The sequence below is a fragment of the Eleginops maclovinus genome, chromosome 12 (genome assembly GCF_036324505.1).
Source record: "Eleginops maclovinus isolate JMC-PN-2008 ecotype Puerto Natales chromosome 12, JC_Emac_rtc_rv5, whole genome shotgun sequence".
NCBI classification, from domain to species: domain Eukaryota; kingdom Metazoa; phylum Chordata; class Actinopteri; order Perciformes; family Eleginopidae; genus Eleginops; species Eleginops maclovinus.
The window spans coordinates 7,619,665-7,644,482 of NC_086360.1; the positions used below are offsets into that span (position 1 = coordinate 7,619,665).

The following is a 24,818-nucleotide window of genomic DNA, read 5'->3' on the forward strand; positions in this document are numbered from 1 at the left end:
ACAGAGGTCATTTCATTTCAGGTTGTGTCCCCTCCCCCCAGCTAATATTTGTAACGTTTTCATCAGAACCTGACCTGCTCAGCTATCACAACAACATACCAGAGCTAGATGGTCTGAGTATAAACACTGTGCTTTCAATGAATCACCCTTTGGCTGTTACTCTGCATTCAAGCCAATCCCTGTTTTCTGCCTGTGAGCGCGCTGCCCTGCATACTGAACCTCAGACTTTGTGGCACGGAAAACATTTCCTGTACACTGAGTGATCCTCTCTTTGCTATGAATGAGTGATGCTGAGTTGCATTATTATTGCATGTACAGTCACAAACAATGAGCGTGCTATTTGACCCTATGTAGCCTTACACTGTGCTGAGCTTTTCCACAAAGGTCAGAGTGGATGGAAGGTATTCGTGTAGGATGCATGTCAAGAGTGGGACTAAACAGGCCTTTAGTGGCAGTCACACCAAGCTTTCTGCCGGGCAGCGGGCATTCTTCCTCCATCCCCTATCCCATGAGCCTCTGCTTCTGGGACAAAGTCCTCTTTGTATGCCCATGGCTCTTGGCTAGAGCACACAGAGCTTTGAAATTGCATTTGAACGATGGGATTTTCATCTCTATCCCTCCTTTTCGTGCTTGCTCTCACCCCTCTTTGCTTTCACTCTGCTCTGAGCCTCACCCCTTAACCCTTCTTACCCACCCTCCCACCTTTTGTAATAACACCAACACGGTGCTTTTGTCCAGCCTGAGTTTTCTGGACCGGCAACATCAGTTTTTCATGAACAATTTAAATATTTATCTTGGATAAAATCTTGACTGTGTGCCCCCTACAGTGTACTACAAGAACCTTAAGAGAATTTCCTTTCTAATTTGATTTTAATATTTCAAAAGTCCCCATATTTTGGATGTCCCTCAACAGCAGTTTTGCGATGAATCCATCTTTTAGCATATCTTCCATCCTACCCTTCCTGCTAAATTAATTATCATGAAATATTGTGAATGCTTAATTTCAATCTCTTAATTCGTTCAAATAAATAGTGAACTGGTCTAATGTTTTGCGACCATTTAAAGAGGCCCTATTATGCATTTTCGGGATCCCCCCCGCCCCCCCGCCTGACACTCCTCCATTAGACTCCTTAGTTTACTTCTGCAGCATAGTGACCTCATTATGTAACACTCGCAGTTCTATTAGCTAGTGCTCCAACACATAGTAGTTGATAGGCTAAGGGGTGGGACATTTCTAATCACAACAGAGCCGGCCAGGTAACCGATCAGTAACTGGGCTCTGGTTTCAGACGGAGGGTGAATATACCAGCAGCAGAGGCAGTATGAGAAAACTATTTGAACTTTAAAGCATGTAAACATGTCACAGGAGAGGCTCAAAATACAATAATGAACCTGAAAATTAGCATAATACGGCCCCTTTAATTCTGCTGAGATGATGTGTTTTCTTCAGCAGGATGTGTTTACCTTGATTTCATACAGAAGAATTCAAATGTGTATTTGTGGGTTCTATCATAATTATATTTGAATGACGCTGTGAGTAAAATCAAAAAACAACACAGTAGTGCTGTCACTGTATTCCTTGACCGCTTTTTTATTTAACTGCATGCCTCTTTAAGAAATACAGCTGTGACTGTCCTTGCAAGGCTTGCTTTTGTTTGCATGCAATTATCCCCATATAGATATTTAAAACTTAATTTAACTGTTTACTGTAATCAGCTTAAATTGCTGTGGTTATGAATGTCAGCTAAATGTGTGAAACGTACATGTAAATTATTCCACCCAAGGTGTTATTAAACAAGTAGTGTTGACTTAAGCTAGTTGTAGCCTGCGGAAAGTGTTTGTGTGTGGCTTTGTGTGTGTGGCTGTGTGGCTGCGTGTGTGTGCATGTGCCAGTAGACAGTTTGTCCCCCACCTAGTAATTTTCCAGCTGCTTGTCTGGCTCGTACCTGCTGCTGTTATTGTGCCTGTAGAAAACACAATGGGGGGGGGGGACTGCAAACCTTCAACCCCTTTAAGTTTTTTTGACCACTTACTGCTGACTGATGAATGAGTGACTGATTCAATGTGGTGGGTATTATAAAGCAGAAGTGTGTATGTAAATATCTCAATTTCACCTGCCAGGGAAATACCTGTTAAAGGGTCCCTATCAGTTGTTTTCCTTTCCTGTAGTGTATTCTATATTCTATTCTATTCTTATATAGGTTTTTATGCATGCAAACGGTCTGCAAACACATTGTACTTGATGGGCTAAGGGGCAGGACATCTCAAAGTAGTTGACCAGTCACAACAGAGCCGGCCAGCTAACCAATCAGAGTGGACTGGGCTCTGGTTTCAGACAGAGGGTGAAAAAAACTAAACAAATGTCAACTTAGAGAATCAAAACACAAATTAAACCTGAAATGAACTCACAGTGGATCAAAGTTCTTTCTCCATACTGCAGCTATTCCAGCTAGGAATTCTTTATTTTTGGGCAGCAAAGCATATATCCATTTCATCACATGGGTAGTCATTTTTCCACAACCTGCTTACTTTTTTTCTCCGTTTTTTTTATGGCAAGATGAATAGTTCACAGGAAAAACCAAATAACTGAATTTGTCAATACATATTTCGATTGTACATATATATATCTAATATTATTAATCAACTCTGATGCCGCGGCTGTTATGTAATCAGGAGGCTTTTTGACTCCCATACACACAGATATGTGTGCTTCTGTACTTGTGAGGACATTCACTGACATAATGCATTCCATAACCCTGACCTCAACTATTACAACCACATGCTGGAACACGGCTGTGTCCGAAATCACTCACTCATTCCCTTCTTCCTAATCAGTATTTATGGAGTTCTATGAAGAGGACTCTATAGTGAACGCATTATTGCAAAATGAAAACACTTTTGGGCACTAGATGCAAAAGACATGCCAGATAGACAGTGGATCATCAATGATAATTATGGACATACATTTTTGTGATACATACATGTCATAATCTATGTTTCTAAGTTGCCTCTTAGAGGGATATTCTTAGTGATTTTAAATTCCTGTGGTCAGCGTAGATGCATCGTATTTATCTAGGGCTTTTTTGTGAAAGAGAACAGAGTAGGGTGGTATGTTGTTTTAAATCTCGGGGCAGTATGTATATTTTTTGAAACTGTGCTCAGATTATTTTCATGCCTTCAAAGCAATACATGGTTGTAGGCTAGCTGGTTAGTGACCATTGTTGTACACTACCTCTCATGATCTATTAAGGGATACTTTTAGTCAGTCTTCCAAGTAGCGTATTATAATTCACACCATACTTCTAGACAGCATAACAAAATGGCAAAATCACTATATAGTGAAGCATATAACATGTTTTCATAAGTTTAAACTTGGCCTAGTTCTGACTTCAGTTTTTAATAAGTGGAAATTAACATATTACTAAATAAAAATGTAGTGATTTGTTGTTTACGAAACTTCCAGGTTTAACTTGTGTGTCTCTAACTGAACCGACTTGTAAAGTTAACGTTAACTAGCCAATATAGTGTATGAGCAGTTTACAGTATAGACTAAAGGATCATTTGAATTGCAGTAAATATGTCTGACCTAAATGTGATATATTAGATTGAAACTAGATACAAAATTACCAGGACTTTTAAAGGTTTTTACTGAAAAATGAATGTATAAATAACTGGTGCAAACCTCTCTAGTGCCTTTTTTAATTTGAGATGAGCCGTCATTATGTTATAGGGTACACCCGTACTTTATTTTTTTTTACAGCTCATAAGACCTGATATCTTCTTCCATAATGTCCTTCGGATAAGGTTTGGTTTAGCAGTTCAATTTAAAGTGACATGGGGGTACCTGGACCATGTGTGAGTCACAGTTAAAGAGCAGTGTACTTTTTGAAAAACTGATTGTCTCCCATCATGCAACATTTGCAAATCAGGCAACTTTTAAACATAAGGTTCTAATTTGTTTAGGGAGAGATGACAATCTTTTAATTAATTTGAGCTTTTTACTAGAAAAAACATGCTCCAATGATTCCTCTCACAATGTTGTTGTTGTGTGGCTGTTTGCTAATGACAATAATCCTTGTGTACAGTGCACTACACACTGCTTTCATGAGAGAGGGTAGTGATTCTCCCTACTTGAAGTTCAAATATTGTTGCCACTTGTTGAAACAAGCTAAGATGGTGTCTACCATTTTGTAACATGTTTGAATAGCACTAAAAAGTATAATTCATATATCAATCCTGTTGAAATTCTGTTTGTGTTGCCCTCTAAATATTCAAATGAGAAGACAAGGGGAAAGAAAGCCAAGCCTCTGCTGGAGAATAGGCCAGTTTGTGAACCATTTCCTAATTGTTAATGAGGGGCTCCAGGGCAGCTTGCCAAGGCTGGAGGGCCAATGGCGTAGGCCTATTTGAACAGTAAAGGGGGGGCGGAGAGGGAGCAGGGGCTAGCTGTGGGGACGCTGTCACTGGGGGGACCCCTAAACCCCATCGGCCCCCTCCTACCTGGTCCACAAAGTGCTCAAGCAGCTGAGAGTGACTGTCACTTCCACCCGAGGCTTTAATGAGGGTTCTGCTGCTGCTTTAGGACTCTGGTGAGCTTGTGTGGCTTGCTATCTGAGGAGCGTACCCAGGGTCAGCTGATTTGGAGAGTTTAGGGGGGGTCACCAAGTTATTAAATATGTCCAACAACAACAATAACCAAGAGGAGAAGGAGGAAAAGGAAGAAGACACAGAAGAGAAAGTAGAAGAGGTCATGGTGAAAATCCCACCACCTCCAACTCCTCCTGAGGTCAACGAGAAGGATCCGACTGAGGAGGACAAGCCGGAGCCCAAACCCTTGCCCAACGGGCACCATTGCCAACCTATGAACCGTAGTATATTTCCTCTCTCCGCAGTTTCGCCGGCAGCCGAGAGGATCCGCTTCATACTTGGAGAGGAGGATGACGGCCCGGCACCCCCTCAACTCTTCACTGAGTTGGATGAGCTTCTGTCGGTGGACGGACAGGAGATGGAGTGGAAGGAGACGGCCAGGTAATGTCTCACTCTCAGATTAAACTGTGTTGTCAGTGTTCCATTTTGAGGGACCCCCTCTTTACTCGATCATTTAAGAAACCATCTACGCAACACAATTCTGTATGTTAATTTTATGTTGAAGAACTTTATTTTGAAGTTAACTTCAAATATCATCCGAGCTTTGGATGCTTATTTCTAGTCACACCATTGCCAAATAGCAGGAAAAAAACATTCTTCTACTTATTCAAACATCAGAGAATTAGCAGTGTGCATTGAATTGAAGTTCACAGGATTCCATGTGTTTCTCCACTGTGGCCCACTAGGGGGATCGGATGGGATACCGATGGGCTGATTGTTTCATAAATAATTAGCGTTGGATGAGTGAAGCTTTCTCAGGGGGAAACTGGATCCCTGGGCTGCTTTTTGAGGCTCTGAATAACTAAATCTGTTGACCAATTGTACTGCCGAAAAAGTTACATTTTGGTTCACTCTTCGTTGAATGATGTGCATAGGAACTGTACTGAAGACCTCTGCTGTCAAAGTCTTCCTGGAAAACTTCTTAAGGCCAAGTTATGATGATGCATTTGTCTTGTTCGGATGTAGACAGGAAATTGATAATAGTTTGATAGAAAATTGGATTAGATAGACTTTAACTACATCATTATGTCAACATTCAAAAAAGTGACATTAGAGCTTGACATTCAGGCAAAAATCCAACCCTTAGGGGGCATTATTCAACCTTAGATTGACCTTGACTGGATTAGCTACATGTCGAAATGCAAATTAATTGAAAGTGCGTCATAGCATCTGACACTGTTGAGAATAAGACTTCTGATCATTTAAGGGCAAACATCTGGGGAGAATGCACAGAATGAAAATAGACAAACATTTCTTCCATTGATTGATTCCCAGGTATGTGGTAGAATTGTGCAATATTAGTTATGCAGGGGAACACAATTGATACAATACATACATAAAACACGTAGAAACGATCAAATAAGGTTAAAGGGAAAATAAAAAATGTTTCTTCTCTCAAGGTGAAATTTCTCTGCAGTCAAGAGTTTCAACTGAAGTACCACAATAAAAGTGTTCAAGTAAAACAGGATTAAAACAGGTTAAATAAGAGGACAGTACGTTAAAAACAGGTCTGTTACTTAATTACACCGTATATTGCTTATAAAAGTTGAAATAAATCAATCTGCATCTTAATGTCCAAATATATTGGGCAAATAACTGCAGGGATTAAGACCCAGTCCAATGTCTCTCCAAGTGCACTCTGTGGACCCAACATGAATAAAAGATCCCACAAGTACTGGGTAGTGCTGGCTTTCTGTCAAGTGCAACTTTTGCAGCCAAAACTAGCCGGATAAAACCCTGGTATAAAGACAACTGCTCAGTACTAGTTTAGTTTCTCATCTCCCTGACTGTGAGGGAGGGGGGAATGAGAAGTAATTAAAGAGATACATGAAGGAGATATAAATGATGGTGCTGCCTCCCTGGTGTGCATCACACAACACATTTAATGATAAAAACATTGAATGAATACAAAGAAGCAGTTTTGAAGTGTTAATATTAAAGTAGAAGGGGAAAGGAGCATGTAGTTTCACCATGTACTTGACCAAAAGGTATTTGAATGTGTACACATTTGACAATTTATTATCAGATTTAACAATATTTTACATGATCTGTTTAATATTTGAACCCATACAAGATCATTTTAAGATATACTGTGGATTTGTATTGTCTGTATCTGTCTTGAGGTTCCCAGGTTAATCCTATCTTTGATCTGCCCTTTCTATTACTCCAGGTGGATCAAGTTTGAGGAGAAGGTAGAAAAAGGAGGTGAACGCTGGAGTAAACCCCACGTGGCTACACTGTCCTTACACAGCCTCTTTGAACTGCGGACGTGCATAGAGAAAGGCACCATCATGCTGGACTTGGAAGCTTCCACTCTACCTCAGGTTGTTGGTAAGTTGGCTAGAGTGAGTGTTTTCTCAGTTCTGGACCGTCATTAACACAAATTAAAAGTGCAAGTCCATGAAGTTTCGGGTACTTGTAAGAGACTGATTGAAAACAGAAAACTTAGAAATTCTTCACCTCCCTTTTAATGCTTCTTAATATAGAGTGCTTTCATTAGACTCTCAATGCTTTATAAGTCTTTCAAAAGTCTGCGTCATCAGTTTGTAACACAGGCTTTCTGTAGTAAATTAATCCCCTTCAAGCCCAAACTAAAATTACTCAACGTCTATCAGACTTTGCAAAACTGTACTAGAGCCACAGAGGACGTTGCAGTTCGCACAGGCAGAATACTACTGTTCATGACTACCACATGTGTTTTAAAATATAGAATCAGTGGATGGCCCTTTTTTAATAAAAAACAATTATTTGGTCACTTAACGTCCTAACCATACCGGGAGCTCCATAGTAACCATGGAAATGACGTCTAAACATAACCATCACAACTTCAATGTTTCATTAGTTGCCCAGAGCAGATATTTAAAAAATAATAAAATAAAAACATTAATAGAAAATACCTTTTATTGTATTAAAACCAAATCTTTCTGCGAACATTTTAATGGCATTTTCCAGTGAATGACACAATTTCGCAACATATTTTTTCTTGTAATTTTAATGTGTATAAATCTTTTTTTTACTGGTACACAATGACCCTGGCGAAGGTCAGAAGAAAACCTGCCTGCCAGTTAGATTTAGTCTGCTTTGTGATGTACGATGTGTTGTGTTCAGGTTTATCGATCGATGCGCATCACACAAGGGACTCTTTTTCGTTTCAAGTGAAACAAAAGGTTGCTTCCAAAGTCAAATCCATCCAATACTGTACTTTATGTTCGAGCAGTGAGGGACTCAAATAGTAGTTTGTAAACGGCCACACACACACACACTTCCTCATTTGAGGACAGCCAACCCTCTTCGTTTTTGTCTGCATGAGGGAGCAGGGGGAAGAGTTACCAGTTGCGAGTGATTAATGTGATGTAATTGAGTGCGCTGCACGGACTGTGCGGACACAGTTGAGCTGGGCCTCTTGCTTTGAGGCAGGCCAACTTGACTGATGGGCCATTAACAGCACTGCCCCTACACAAGAAGAGAAACTCCCCGAGGCTGCTATCTTTCACCATTCAGGCTCCTGACCTTCTTTTTAAAAATAGCCAAGATCTTTTGATTGAGCCGTTTCATGATGCCAGGAAGACTTTCATACAGGAGCATTACAGTCTGGGTGGCACTGATTGAATCCTTGCAAAAGTGAAGAGACTTTTTATGTCACCTCATGTATTTGCTCTAAGTTGTTACTAAATGAATACTGCTGAGGGCTTCATGGAGGGAAGAAATAGACCTATTATGATAGGAGGGAACAGACAATATACATTTTGGGCAGCATGTGCATGTTTGGCACCAAATTCTTGATGAATTCATGTAAGAAAATAGTTATGTGCTAAAACAATTTGTACATTTGTATAAAACGTTGTCAATTTCTTATTTCAAATGTTAATGTCTATGTTGCATATGAAGTTGACATGAGGCTTTGCTAGTGTTTTTTTCAATAAATGTAGGTTTTTACAACAAAATAAGCAATTACAAGACAATTCTAGTTTTTGGCGGGTCTAATTATATAGTTTGTCAAATCTTAAAAACAGTAGTTATGTTTACTTACCTTCACAAAAAGACTGAAATCATCTTTACTCAGCCTCTTCTTTCCCTCTCCCCTCTCTGCACCATCAGAGCTGATCACCGACAACCAAATAGAGATTGGCCAGCTGAAGCCAGAGCTGAAGGACAAAGTGATGTACACGTTGCTCCGGAAACATCGTCACCAGACCAAGAAGTCCAACCTGCGCTCTCTGGCTGACATCGGCAAGACGGTCTCCAGTGCAAGTAGGCTGTTTTCCAACCAGGAAAACGGTAATACTGATGCCAGTGTGGTGCAGTCTTCTTTTATTTTTAAATGATGTACAGGAAACAACTAAAACAGCTATTTTACCTCTATAAAAAATAAGCTTTAGTTTCCCAAATCTTTAGTTCAATATAGTTGTTTTCTAATTATCACCTCAAGTTACAATCTGAGGTGTTTAGTTTATTTTGTTGGAGGCCTGATCAAAATATCGGCCCTTGAACTTTATTTTGAAATATTCTTTATATTCATGCTATTATTGCTATTATAATATTACATTTTAATATTTTTAAAAAGCCAAGGAAATACAAATAAAACAAGCTAAATATCAATAAGATAGTTATAAAATATAAAATAAAAGTTAAAGTGCATTGTCAGATATGAATAGTTATTTAATTTAATAAAAAGCAAAAAAGAAAGTCTTCAATCTTGATTTAAAAAGTGAGAGTTGCAGAAGACCTGCACTTATTTGGTAACTGTTCCAAATATGTGGAGGATAGCCACTGAGCACTGCTTCTACACTACTACTTTCTCACCAAACTTTACAAACTTTTTCATTTAACTAGAGAAATGATATCGTGTTGATGTCTCTTCTCATCCATTCAGCTAACACCATTTTTAATATAGTCACTGAGGTAACTGTACTTACTGCATTTAAAGTTGCTTAAGATTTAATAGCAATAGCAAGACTTGACACTGAATAATTCAGTTTTACGACAGTGACACGGTGCGAAAAGTCCAAGGCCAAAGGAGAGATCATAAAACTGAGCCAGTCATTTGAAAGGATATGAATAACTGAGAGATGGAGAGATTATAACTTAAAGCAAATGCAGTCAGATTCTCTTATTGTTGACAAAGGTTTACTTAATTATCTTCACAATTATCTTTCTCCTTCATTTTGTTGACATTTCTGAAAATTCATGTTTAATTCACTGTAGAATGTAACAACTCTTTTCATCATACAGGGCGGGCTGTCACTTTGCTTCACTTAAAGTTATATTAAGTCAATACCAAGAAAACTGATTCCAAAATAATGCAAAGTCTACACAAAAACAGTAGATGTAAAATAATAAGACTTTTTTTAAAACTAATGTTAAACTTAATTGGTGATCTTGATAGAATTGTAGCTGCTGTACGATAGGAATTCAGCAATAATCTGCTCCATGTTTTATATAAAGCCCATTGAAATACATTCACAATGTAAACTGAAAGTAACTATCTTCTCAGACAGCAGCACAGAGCTGCAAGTAAAAACACTTTTTTATAACAGTTAACATTAACATGGTGTCCTCAGGTTCTGAAAAAGATGTTAATTTCAATTAGCAGAAATGTAAGCTTAAAAAGGTCAATTTTTGTCATAACAATTATTATATAAGCCTTAAAATAAATGGTTTACTGTTTCATTAACTGCAAATCCAGAGGGTCATCAAACTTGATGTATGTTTTGCTCGACGGGAAACAATGGAATCACAATCCAAAATAAAGGTTTCCACACTGGGCAAAATGTAGCATCCCAAATAAAATGTATTATAATTTTTGGTTACTGCTCTAAGATTAACATTTGAGATTTAGCTAGTTTTTAGATTTAATTAGAAAGAGAAAACAATGTTTAATGCATGGCTTAGCGTTGGAGCCTTTATGAAAGGGACATTTAGAAATCAAACTGGAGGATTCTCACTTGTAAAGCTGCACAGAAAAATCGCAATAAATTTCTTTCCATATGACTGCAAAATAAAAATACCTACATAAACTCTGCATTGAATCAGTCTCTACAGCAGTGATATCTAAAGTAAAGTGACAGCCCTGACACTCACTGACATCTAATTGAGGTTAACAACACATGAATGGGTGCTTTGATTGTAACACGTTAAATGACCGAATGTTTCTCTGTATTGACAACGTAATTAATATGTTAACAGCCATGGGTCCTTGGAGAATGAAGTTATTAATTGCCTGCTATCGGATTTATGAAGCCGGTTTATGATTCTATCAAAAGAAAAGTTCCTTCTGATCATGGAGTAGTGTTATGGAAACTCATCACATAAAAAACTTCTGAGATAACAAGATTCACTGATAATTATAATTGATACTAAACTTTACAAGGATAAAGTACCTCCTCTAGTTTATCATAATGCAATTTGACTTCTGTCAAAATAACGCTCTTCAATGGCCCATCGCCTCCAGATGTAATGACAACAGCTCTCTTCCCTTCTCTGCACATATAATTACATGTAATCATGTTTTCATCTTTTAATCACTTGATTTTGTTCTCCTAACAAATACCTTGCTTTGGTTCAGTGGGCTTGTCTATCATCTCTTCTTTTCTGTCTCTTGTTCTTCCTTTTTCCTGCCTTCCTGGATTGGGTTTGTTAACCTGCTGCTGCTTATAAAGCTCGTAATCCTCTTGACAACTCTGTGACCTGCCTGTCGGGTCACATATCAATGGAGGACTTGCAGAACCAAAGAAGTACCAGCATGGACTGGCTTAGTAAGTTACCTGGACCACATCTACGTTCACACTGCAGACAACCGATCAGTTCTGAATCATTGCTAAACCTATGAATTCATTTGATGAATGGAGGCTTCTGTAAAAATACCAAATATACCCAATTTGCCATGCCATTTTTAAAAAATGCCTCAGTATCTCTTTTAGTATCACATTTCCAATCCATGTGACTGATTGGAAAATTGTAGTTGTTTCCCATGCGAGTGAACATGGTCAAACTGGAAAACGGTTTGCTGCAGTTTAAACGTAGAAATAAAACCTGTAGTGTAAAATGTCACCCTTCCCAATGTATCAAGTCCAGTAGAGGTCAGTCATTTGCTTTATATAGTCTTGGCATTAAATAGTAAATGAGGTAGTCCATCCTCAGTGTATCACCTACTGAATGTATAATAGCTGTTTGGCAGCCAATATATTTTGAATATAGTGTACACTAAACTGATAAGGTATAATAAAATACATTTCTTCTGTCTGACTGACTATAGATAAGTTCCTCATACAACTCCACTTTAAAATCCAACCCTGCCTTTATTTAAATTCCAAATCCTTCAAACTATTCAGCTAGGATTTTGTGTTTACTTTACTACCGTATCTACTCTACATCATTTACCCTGGCTGCATCATACTGTCAAGCATGTTATTACCCGAAATCCTCAGGTGGCCGTTGTAGGAAAAGCTACAGTGGCATCAGAATTTGCTCTCGTTGAGATTTGTACCGCTCTGGATACTTTCTCCCATCCCTGACAGCTCCAGATATAAAGTAAGGTCACGTTCTGCTGTCAGATCTTCAACACTCAAGTTGACGGGTTGAAACCAGAAGTCAGCAGAGAATCAATCAGAGGCTGTGGCTCACCGGCCTCATACGAGGAAAACACTTGAAGTAAATCAGATTTTCTCAACAGTAAAGCTTGTAGAATTAACTGGACCAAACACTAATTGAGTTTTTGCGCTTTAGGGTGCATATCATAAAACACCCCTGGTAAATGATTGAACATGTATTAAGAGCTGGTAGGGTTTTATACTGGCAAAATGGTCATATTTTTGGGGAAGGCTGTATGCAGATCTTTGAAAATATATGGGAATATTCAACATTTCCGAAATATTTTGGTGTGACTGTTTCAGCATTTTCAGAAGATTTTATTCATACCAGGGACTGTCCTTTTTAGACAGTAAACTCCTAAATAAACACTTTAAAGTTTGGTTCAACAGTGATCATCATGTAGTCAGGAACATGTCCTCTGGGTTTAGTAAATAGTGGCTGAAATCTATTTATGCTTTCAAACACTGTTGCCTTGTTATTCATTTTGGCGCTGCATGGGGAGCAAACCTTCTGGGCCACTGGCTTTTTTGCGGTCTCTGCCATCCTTTTTACCCTTTATTTAGTTCTTAGACCGACTTCACCATCACCAAGATCTAACTCCACAGGGTTGTTATGTTTTTTTTATAGATAGTCCCGCCACAACTCCCCGGAACCTGACCTCCACCAGTCTGAACGACATTTCTGACAAACCAGAAAAAGACCAGGTGAGTCAGCCTAATGACTTAATTGTAGAAGTTAATTTTGTTAACATATAATACAAGAAAAACATGTTTAATACTCGGAATATGAAACTGATGTTTCTGATGTTGTTCATAAGGACAGATAGCAAGTGTTTTATGAATTTCATCAAAAAACGATTGTCTAAAATCTCTACGAGAATTATTGTGAGAGTTTTTACATATCGTGTAAATATATAGAGATCCTAAAATAAAATCTTTAAGTTTTATTTTTTTTTAAATGGTCTATCAAGAATTATTTGAGTTGCTTTAACAACATTTAAAAAGTTGTAATAGATTTTTTTATAGGAATCAAAATATTTCAGTGGTTGTGTTGTACAAAAAAGGGGGTGTTAAACATTGTAATTGTCCGTCATCTATCTTACAATTTTCTTGAAATGAAAAAACCTTTTTACAGTAAACCTTGACCAAAATTACAAAATCATTGACCGGCGTTGCAAAGCTAACATGTTAGCCTGACGTAGCTTCGTGCACTGCAGAGCTGCAGAAACCAGTCAGGGCAGACTGTGGCTGCTGGCTCAGAGCAGAGTTTAGATTGTCTAAAGTACACTGTCCCAACCGCTGTCGTCATCACACAGCCCGCTGCAGCTGGATTCAACCTGCCACAGCCAAGTCTGTAAAATATATATCCAAGTTTCTTATGTAATATCTCCACTTTGCAGTTTATTAAGTCTAGAAAATCTGAATGAACTCCTCCTGTAATGTACAGTTAAGAGATTTTGTTGAAACGAGGATGATACTTAGGCCATGAATCTTTGGAACAATGACTAACAGAAAGAGAATGAATTGTACATCAGTGATTAAGTTACAAAGTTCCTACCCAAACATACGTTTATTCTTTTCCACTCCACTACAACTTTATGATACAGTGTGTCATAGATTATCCGTCCCACTCAGAGGAGATATGGAGGACTTTCTGTCTGTGTTTATCAATGAATTTCCCTCATTTATGGATCAGATTAAATACTTTATCCTCTTCAATGTTTACCAAGCATCTGAAAGACAATGAACGCTGTCTGAAGGGGTTTGAAGCCAGTCAGTGCTGTATTGATCAAGATTATTAGCTTTTACTCAATCATTTACTTCATAGTGTTTTATATTTATATTAATATGTGAAATAGAAGCACCTATGCTGGGCTGAATGCACTCATATTATTAGGTAGTTCTTGTGAAAAGCCTTATTCTGAATTAAAATGTGCGTTTTTATACATACTTTGTATAAAAGGGCTAAAAAAAAAAAACCTCACCCTCTGTATAAATGCTATCAACCCATCCTTTCAAAAAGTCCCTCAGCACTGATTGGTTGTTATTTCCAAAATTATTTGGTATTTTTTCAGTATTATTAGGCCCACCGATTTTATAATTAAAAACTTTAATCAAATTTGTTTGCTAAAAGAGTCCTTAAATTTCCTAGTTTCGGTTCAATTTCCCATTTTAAGGGGATTCTTGACTTCTGAAATTGGATTAGTGGCCAAACCAATAGATCACATTATTTTGCAAAAAGCAATGTAAGTAGTATGCCTTGGTGTTTTCTGGATACTAACTGTGAACACCATTGATAGCGGAATAGTTAGAGAAACCATTGGTTCATCTCATTCCAGAATACTCCTCTGCATGGGGGAAGAGAATTAGGTCACACCAACCCAGTTAGTCCTCCTGTGGGACAGATATGCGGACAGGATGCACATCTCCTAAACTTATGCTCTTCCACATCCAATCAGACTATAAATACCATTCAGACATTTGCTCTGATCCCACAGGCACTCATTACTGACCACATGTCACCTCATGACAGGAAGCTAGTGGCAGATCCACATTCAGAAGTAACATTCAGTGCTGAATTATAAACAGTGTAAAGATACAATCACTAAAATATTGGTTCATCGTTGAATTGTTAGACGGAGAATGTTGTGGTACGAGATGTAATACATCTGAACGATCTAGATGATAGTCATTTATATTACCCGCACATTTTTCCATCACCTTAACACAAATTAGGCAAATATTATTAATTCCAACTGCAACATCTTCATAGAAATATTGTCCAATGAGATGAGAAAACAGTTAGAAACGTATTGGGATGGAGGCAAAAATCCCAGACAAATGGCTTCATGTAAATAATACACCATTACAAATACATGAGGTAATGAAGAATTACTATTTTGGGGGAATGGATGTAAACTGACCCTTTAGGAGGAAGAGAGCACTGAGCAGTACAACATTTTTTAACAAACAGTAATGTGATTTAGGATCTCAAATATGTGTACAAGTAGGCTTGTGTATCATGGCGGTTCAGACTGAAGTGTGACGGGAACACATGCATGTGCGTAGTTTATGGAGGCAGGGTGGCGCGGATTAGCAGTGATCGGACTTGGGGCAGGGTGTGAAGTTACGCAGGTTAAACTTTCAACTCAATCATTTACAGACAAATGTCTTGCTAACACGACTATAAAGCCGCTAATGGGATCTGTTTTGATCTTGCCAAGAGGAACAAGTTCATGGGATTCAAGTCCTCAGAGGTTGATGACAGCGACCCTGTCGGTGCATTATCTGTATTTTGGGCGGCATGATGACAAGTGAACCACAGCCATTTTGTCTTGTTTTTAATGTTCTAATGGTTGGTTGAAACCAAAAATGAGGAAAATTAGATACAAATAAATCTATTTATTTACAGTTTTATTGTTACTTTATATTATTTTGGACACATTTTATTTTACAATGAGGAAACTGCTGTCTGCTTAAGTTTGTTATGGCTCCCTGCCAGCGATAGCCGAGCACTAGAGCATTGCATTTGAAGGTTGGGGGTTCAATCCAATCCCCTGCAGTCAGCATGCCAATGTGTCTTGGGCCAAGACACTTACCCTCAAATTGGAGTTGTTTTTTGTATTTTTATTTTGATTGTATGGCGACCTCTGCCTCTGCCTCAATAGGTGTGAATGGATGACTGCTGACTCTTAGATGTAAACTCTTATTTAGAGGTTTTAAAGACTGGAAAAGTGCTTTACCCTTAGAATTTGATGGACAAAGTCACCGTGACCTCACAAAACAAGTTTTTAGCCATGATTCAAGAATTGATATGGTAATCATGGCAGTTTTACTTTATTGTTGTCTATGAACAGCATGTGTGGTTTACTGGCAGCCTTACTTTGATTGAAGAAAATGCCAGAGTTGTTTGTGGTCTAATCCAATTTAAATCCTGGCTCAGTGGATTTCAAACAGGCATATACTCTTCCTCAGTTTGGTATTCACAGGTAAAAGAATCCTAATAAAATAGAAGCAACCTAAACAGGAAGTTACAATTGTGGTCTACCTAGAATCAGAGGATATTTAAGTGTTTATTTTTATAATGAGGTAGAGTTGAGATAATGAACCATTATAGATTCTCAGTGATCATTAATTGTTCACACATTTCACAGATTAAATTTAATGGACAAATATAAAATGTCACCCCTTTGATATAGACTAGCTATATTGCATAAATATTGACCACAAATAAATAATCTATCCAGCTTCAAATAGCTCGGAAACATGTTGTAACATTGTCTTAAGGGTTTTTGTGTGGTGGCAAACTCATTTAAGTATATCTAATCCTTATATTCATTTGGAACCGGTGGTCCAAACGGAGCTTATTTCCCGCTGAATGAGAACCCGCTTTCTTCGGTTTTTGGTTGGAAGCGTTTTATTCTGAATTAATTGTTTTTGGAAACTCAACTTAAACTGTTGAGTAAAAATAGTATTATTCAGACTAATGTTTATACAAAACTCACTTGAATGGGACTATAAATGGTTCAGAGTGCTTTGAATTGTCACGTGCTGTGTCTCAGTAAATGATTCCTGCTTGCTCTGCTGTTTTAAAGTTAATAAATAACACAGTAGTTTTCCATGACAATCTTGTCTGGATGTTTATGGTTCTTTGTCTTTGTTCTATTTATCAATATCTCAATCTGCTCATAAACATGCCTCTGTTCTTATAATATGGAATGTTTTATGACGCAAATAACATTGTGGCATAAAACTACTTGTAGATTAAATAAATGGGGAAGATTTGTTCTGTGTTCTCAGTCCAATTTACTTTGCAAACACAAGAACAAAGGTAATCTTCACTTGGTTCTCTTTTTCGAAAAACACAGACAGTGTGTATAGTTATTCTTTAATTGACTGGATCTTCCAACAAGCCATTTGAATCCAAAAAAACCTACATTATCACTAGTATATGTTCCAGCAAAGTACAGACATTTTTTTAGTTGATAAAACATGCAACACTGGTATGTTCCTTTTTTTTACAACTTGGAAACCGCTCCTCAAAAACACATTAGCAGGACTTTAATGAGTTGTTGAACCTGTGAAGCCCAGCATGTGTCTGACCCCATTTTAAGACATCTCACCGTCACTAGAAGAGAAAGAAGTACGGACCTCATGTTACTACTTGTTTCTTACCTAGATAGCATGGGAGCCTCCTGGTTTGGTATTTAGGTTGAATGGGATTGTCCTGTTTGATATAGGTTTTTTAATTCCGTGTCTGGTAGCTTGCTGGTGTGAACACAACACTTAATGTCTCCTCCTGGTCTCCTCTTTTGTACTTTCAGCTGAGGAACAAGTTCATGAAGAAGTTGCCGAGAGACGCCGAGGCCTCCAATGTGCTGGTGGGGGAGGTGGACTTCCTGGACTCGCCGTTTGTGGCGTTTGTTCGTCTGCAGCAAGCTGTGATGCTGGGAGCCTTAACGGAGGTCCCTGTTCCCACAAGGTGGCTGAGATTTGTGTCTGAACCAAAGGAATTCTTAAATAGAAGCTAAAGCAAAAGAAAATAAAGATTCATCAGTCCAAAACAGATACCATAACGTTTCATAACCCTAACAGAGTCTGTAAAACGATTATGTTCAAAGAAGTCAGAAAAAAAACTCGAAATATTCAATAAAGACAATAAATTAGGGCTGCTTCAAATTTCATTTATATTTTTTATTGATCTATAATTGCATAGCTACATAAAACTTTGGATTGGTTTGTTTAGGCTTTTCCTTTATTGTGTCTAACTGTTTGTTCTCTGGCTTTTGATGAGGTTCATAAAACTACAGGTGCGACACTAAATTGGTGTCAGTAGTGTTGTTGTAAACAAGGAACCATGAAGCAATTCTGAAGTCCTGTTGAACTCTTACATTATGTACTATTTCTCTATGTTAATGTATCTTGTCAACTTTATAGGCATATTAATATAAAATAATGTAGCTTGGAAAATATTTGGGAAGGATTTCAATGGAAGGAATGGACCGAATGATAATATTTGTGCTTGTGGTGAGTGTGTCCAAAGCTTAGACATCTGTGAATAACAGAGGCACTTTCTCATGAAATCATGTTTGCTCTGTTTGATGGATAAAACTAAAGAAATATTAAAAGGCTGTAGATAATAAGCAAAGCATCTTTATTTCATGGATATGACATTATAGATGTATTCTAAATTTGTAGCTGTTTCCATTAAATGACACAGTACATTACATACACAAGTACTTATACAATGATTTGTTCCCATTGGCAGATTTTTATTCATCTTGCTTGGACCCAAAGGCAAAGCCAAGTCGTACCATGAGATTGGCAGAGCCATCGCCACGCTGATGTCAGATGAGGTGAGACTGCCACTAACACACATCATCTGTAAGCCTGTCAAGATACTTAGATCTTCAGCTTAAGCCTAAGGAGAGATTCTTGTTGTAGCTGTTACCTATATCTGACCTACAGTTGCTGCTTTGGTCCTAAGCATCAAGAAACTGGATTGCCTGTTAAGGAATGAATGACTGTTAATAATGTCTGTGATTGGATAATGCTCTCAGCTGTTGATCAATTTATCCATCCTGTGTAGGATGACAATCAATTTCCCAAAAATACGAGGCGCCCACTTCCTGTTTGACCTTCATTTTATTCAAATATAATATGTGCACAAAATAAAAGATTCCATCTTTTAACACAGTATTTATTAATAAAGTTAAACACAAAAATATGTTTCATTAATCAGGAATACCCTTAATGTGGTCCCGTGAGGAAAAAGTGTTTATTTTTAGTATTTATTGTATCAACATTAGTCTAGTAAAAGTACTTCGACCAGAGAAAAACCTAAAGTATAAAAATGTTGCTTGAAATTTAGTCTAATGTGAAGAGTAGCCGTTTATCGAATTGAATTAGACACACCCCTTGTAAATGCATCCAAAGGGTTTTGGGATAATCAAATCAACTTTGCTCCATTGGTGCTTTAAACCCAAATATTTAGTTTCATCACATTTGGCAGATTTCATTTACACTTGAATGCCTTGTCCCTCTCTGTTTGTGTTCAGGTGTTTCATGACATTGCGTATAAGGCCAAGGACAGACAAGACTTGCTTGCCGGTATCGATGAGTTCCTGGACGAGGTGATCGTGCTTCCGCCTGGAGAGTGGGACCCAGCCATCAGGATAGAGCCTCCAAAATCCCTGCCCTCCTCGGACAAAAGGTTAATACAAAAAGGGAAGCTATCAAAATCCTACTTACTGATGATTATTTAGCCCTGCTGAATATACACACAATGGTTTGTTTAACATTGCACCATGTTATAGTTTGAATTAAAGAGGATGCTGTCTGTTAGTAAGAGATGCTCCTGAGTAGCAGACCAGTCAAGCTGACGTAAAGCTTTATGTCTTCACACTTTATAGATTTCTACCACCACAGAAGGCCGTGGGGAAAATAATTTAACTTTCTTCGAGTAGTCTTCTAATTACTGTAGGATGTTAAAAGTGACAGTTTCTCAGCAAGGGCTTTTCTAGTTGTTATCTTATCTAAGACTACAAGTGTTCACTGATTCTACAGGCTGTCCACCGGTCATCCATTAAACCCGTTTCCACACAGAGGAATGTACAACTTACATTGTACTTGCAACACATTCACCTCTGTTATACGTCCAGTGCCTCGTTAAGCTTTGGAAGCAGCTTGAATGTAAAAAGTGTCTGCAACAGGTTCCAACAATGGAAACGGAAAATCAATGCTAGTCAAAAAATTTTAAACAACTGAAATCTTGAGAAAATGCTAGCAAGTACAAGATTGTCTTGCATTAAATATTTAAAGAGACACACATCTGCTTAACAGTATGCTGTGTTTGCAGTTACTACATAACGTTATAGAAAAGCAAAGGTTGCAAAATCACTGAAGTGCATCCAGCTGTACAGCAAAGTGTTTAAATATGAAAGAGCAGCTGTGGGTTTTATTTAAAGCTGCAGTTTAACTCAGTAAAGTAGAAACATACAGCACTGATCAATCAGAATATTTGATCACGCACATCATCTGATTGACAACTCGAGAAAAGAGGCCATGGGAACATGCTGACGCTGCCATTTTCACAGCAAAAAACTGCAAGCTGTTAAGTTCAGTAGTGTTAGGATAAAAAAAAAATGGACATGCTCCAGATAACTTTAAGGTGAAGTGCCCTGCAGAACTGAACAACACTGTGGGTGTTTTTCTGTTTTTCTGTATTTCAGGAAAAACATGTATGCAGGAGGAGACTCCCATATGAACGGAGACATGCCTCATGATGGAGGTCACGGAGGAGGGGGACACGCTGCAGGGGACGAGCTGAAGAAGACCGGAAAGTATGAAATCGTGGAGAGAAAATAAATACTTTTAAATAGTTGTTTTTATACAATAATCAAGGTTCCTGCGGATCCTTAACTTATTAACAAAGGCCTTTAAACCATTGGAAAAGTCTTGTAAAACAAACTTACTTTAAGATCTAGGAAAAATGGACAGCTTATTGTCATTCATGTTTGATTGTTATTATTAATTTCAAGGCATTTCAAACAGTACAACATGAACACTGAACAGCTAAAAGGATCCTACCAGAGAAAAATGTCAAAAATGCATATGTGATGTTTTGAAGCACGTTATTGTTTTGCAGTTCCCAGCATACTTTAAGTACATATCCAACATATGTTTCTCTTGCTCATTGGCCCATAAGGTTGAAAACAACACACTGTTGATTTCTCTGTTTTCAGGTTTTGTGGGGGTCTCCTACTCGACATCAAGAGAAAAGCGCCTTTCTTTGTCAGTGACTTCACCGATGCAATTCACATCCAGTCCTTGTCGGCCATTTTGTTTATCTACCTGGGAACTGTGACGAACGCCATCACTTTTGGGGGTCTGCTGGGGGATGCTACAGAAAACATGCAGGTCAGATTGTGATTTTCTTGGCAGTTTTCCAGAGTGTTTATGTCCTGAATGATTCCCTGATGGTTCCACTTCCTGTGTGCAGGGTGTGTTGGAGAGTTTTCTGGGCACAGCAATCACCGGGGGGGTTTTCTGTCTGCTTGCCGGCCAGCCTCTCACCATCCTCAGCAGCACAGGTCCTGTTCTGGTTTTTGAACGACTGCTCTTCAATTTCAGCAGGTACTTTCTCAATTTCTTGAGTTCTCCAGAGGCCCAGTTGCTAATCATGATGGATTCAGATCTTGACATGGAAATTATTATCATTGTGAATTTGGGTTGGTTTAGTTATGCATTTATAAAGCTCCAATCTAGTCTATGAATGTTTTTGTTAGTCATGATGAGTATCAGGGCGACTGTGTAAATATTTGAGTATAAAGAATGTTGAATGTGCAGAGTTTGACACTTTGCATTTCATCTGCTGAAACTGCTTGGAGTGAGCGTTAAAGCATATGTGGCACCAAAAATAGTTTAGCTGCTAATTACTGTTACAATATTCAATTTGCAAAAGAGTGATAAGGAAACCTAAAGCATCTACACATACACTGAGAAAGGACTCTACATTTAAGAATGAAACACCCGTTGCTCTTTTAATGACAGATTATGGATTTTTAATGAGGAAAAAGGTGGCATATCACCAGGATAAAGGTACCTTTTTTTTGTTAAGGAACAAATCATACACAAATTATAATATAAAAGTATACATATGATGGCAATTTAATTTGAAAGTGGAAATGTTTTAAGAAGAATCAGGTTGTATAACTTCAGGACTTTAAACACGCAGTAAGCAGGTGAGACGAGACAAATTTAATCAAATAAGGGATATGATAGTTATACTTCATTCATGAAATATCCCATTTAAATATAACAACTGTATTCTCAAGATTTGCTATTCTGTGTCCCTCTGTTTGTATAAAACATATATTATATCGTTCTGATATTCTTTAATATTTGGTGTTTTTTTTTTTTCCTTTCAGAGATAATCAGTTTGACTACCTGGAGTTCCGCCTGTGGATCGGCCTGTGGTCGGCGTTCTTCTGCCTGGTGCTCGTGGCCACTGACGCCAGCTACTTGGTTCAGTACTTCACCCGCTTCACTGAGGAGGGCTTTTCCTGCCTCATCAGCTTCATCTTCATCTATGATGCCTTCAAGAAGATGATTAAACTAACTCACCACTACCCCATCAACTCAGATTTCAAAATGGACTACGTGACACAATATGACTGCCTCTGTATGGCCCCTGCTATTCTAGGTGAGAGGTTGTTTAACTTTAAGGTGTTTCTATGGATTACCCCTTAGCTGTTGCTAGTTTGTTGTTTGGTTGTGAAAAGAAATGAAAGCGTTTTGGACTGCTGAGGTTTTGTCCCTGTCTTGCTTTGGTATGAAAATGCTGATTTGTCAATGGTTACAAAGAGCAAAATAATTGTTTTCTTGTCTGCTGGCATCTTGAAAAAAGTTTGATGGTGCTGTTGATGAAAGCATGATACGACACAGCATGCACCTTGCCTCTAGTGGTAATCCTCTGTGGCTCTGGCTGACACAGGCTGTTGTACTCGTACATAAACTGTGTATGGTTGTTACAAAGACGGGACATGGATGGAAATGTTGGTTGGTTGTTCAGTGGATATTAGAGGGTGAGTTCACATATTTGGGGCTTTCTTTGACTTTGTTACAAATGTCCAAAGCAGAACTGGAGCGATATCATTCAGATTAAAACCAGTGAGCTACAGCACTCCCCACCCCCCACCCCCCACAGAATCAAATCTCTTTACAATTGGATTGTCCGGCAATTTGCTACAGACTTAGGTTGTAAGTGGTATTTGCTAACATGCTAAATGTGAGCATGGCACCAAGGTTACTAAGCTTTTGTTGGATCAGATACATGCTCATTGAACATGCATGCTACATGATACTGATTTTCTGAGCCATGCAAAGATAATATGTCCAGTTTTGACAGGCTTCCAAGAAAAATATTTACAAAAAGAGACCAGAAACCACAGTAGCTATGCTAGTATACAGTATGAGTTACTTAAAACTTATACTTAGAAACAAAAGTTATCATCTTTTAAGCATTAAAGCACCAATAAGATGTTTTACTGATACAATATTGGATAGACATTTTCTTCACTTGGCATCATAAAGCCATACAGAGGAAAATGTGATTCGTTCTCAATATCTCCTTATTTTGAGTTTATCAATCTACCATCTTCAAAGGCCAGAGGAAAGATTCAGGTTCTCCACTGTGAAACTTAAAGACCTCATGACACCTAGAGACTACCTTTTTTTATTTAGTCTAAAATAACTTTTATTTTCGATTTGAAATACATAATTGTGATAAATATGCCCGGTTCTCTGTTATTTTCGAAATTTGTACGCAAGCCACTGAAATCCACAGGCCAGTGTCTTGACAACGTTCCAACATAAAGATGACGTATGCTCCGGAACGCTTTTAGACCTGATTGCACCTGCTGCCACCCTTGACCTTGATCATTTCTAGTCACAGTAAGTCGTACTCGCAGTTTTAGCATCTTTAAAGTTTTGTTCTTAATATTTTTGTTGAGAACATGCCTGAGCGGTGTGTTGCAGCGTATTGTTCACACAGACTCCACTACCAGTGGCATTGGCTCACATCTCCCACAAGAACACCTAAAATATAACAGATAAAGGCAAGGGGCTTGAAACAATCTTACAATTGTCACAGAACTTTACAAAGTGTCAATGTCATGGGTTGATTCGCGTGAAAAGCCGACGTAGAACTAGCCTAATCGCGGAAGGATGGCCACTGGTCAGGAGCTAGGTTATAGCATAGGCTACTACTGGGTTATAGCATAGGCTACTGTATGAGTATGACGCAGGGCAAACTAATATAGTAGACCTAATTGGTATTTTCATCGCTCTCAAAAAAAATAACATAACTAAATAAAGATTAAGACTATGACAAGCACCGGGAAACAACAATGGCCCTTTGCGATCTGTAGGCTAGTAATGGTGACTATTTGGCTAATTCTGGGAGGTGAGGAGGCAGACTGCACACACACATGCTCGCTGGTGCAAACGCTGGTTGTGGTGGATATTACAAAGTACAATATCTTACGGAGTGTTCATTGTCAGAAAAGTGAACAAGAAGGAAGTTACCATTCCACGTGCTGTAGTCTGCCAAAATCCATAGGCATCCGACCGTCTGCCACAGCAGCACCACCAACAGCGCCTTCTGCCTCGCCATCCGAACTTTCCGTAGAACCCTGTGGCTCCAACTCATCCAAGTATGGCTCGTATCTATAGGGCATAACGCCCCTCACATTGTCCTCCAGCATTGGGTCGGACTCTGCCACTTCGAAAAATGTGTCAGGATCCGAGGATGAATCGGAGTTGTCAGAATCCATGTTGTTGACAGGTGTCAGGATAGTCGTGAGTGACAGGTGGGATAGTGTCTTGACCAAGGAGCCGTTCCGGAGTGTACGTCATAGGTCATGTGACTGACTAATAGGAAGGTCGGTAGCAGATCGCAAAAATCGCACTTTTAAAAGGCCGTACAAACTCAATTTCTCTATCATAATGATTAAAACCAACTTCAAGTGACTATTTTGTATGTGTACTTTCAATGTGTGTATGTATATTACTTTATTTTCC

At 38.4% G+C, this 24,818-nt stretch overlaps 1 protein-coding gene across 3 annotated transcripts in view; it reads left to right on the plus strand.

The window, feature by feature from the left end:
- Positions 1–24,818, plus strand: part of slc4a4a (solute carrier family 4 member 4a) — a 61,688-nt gene that overhangs the window by 19,572 nt on the left and 17,298 nt on the right. Inside the window, exons 5-16 of one of the 3 annotated variants that reach the window (XM_063896579.1) lie at positions 4,893–5,028; positions 6,818–6,978; positions 8,746–8,925; positions 11,307–11,402; positions 12,865–12,941; positions 17,561–17,718; positions 18,505–18,592; positions 19,295–19,449; positions 20,468–20,578; positions 20,981–21,155; positions 21,238–21,371; positions 22,166–22,440. In XM_063896579.1, the coding sequence (XP_063752649.1) occupies positions 4,893–5,028; positions 6,818–6,978; positions 8,746–8,925; positions 11,307–11,402; positions 12,865–12,941; positions 17,561–17,718; positions 18,505–18,592; positions 19,295–19,449; positions 20,468–20,578; positions 20,981–21,155; positions 21,238–21,371; positions 22,166–22,440 (1,746 nt within the window). The remainder of the gene's footprint in view (positions 1–4,892; positions 5,029–6,817; positions 6,979–8,745; positions 8,926–11,306; positions 11,403–12,864; positions 12,942–17,560; positions 17,719–18,504; positions 18,593–19,294; positions 19,450–20,467; positions 20,579–20,980; positions 21,156–21,237; positions 21,372–22,165; positions 22,441–24,818) is intronic. The other 2 variants (XM_063896580.1, XM_063896581.1) reach the window with 2 other exon arrangements.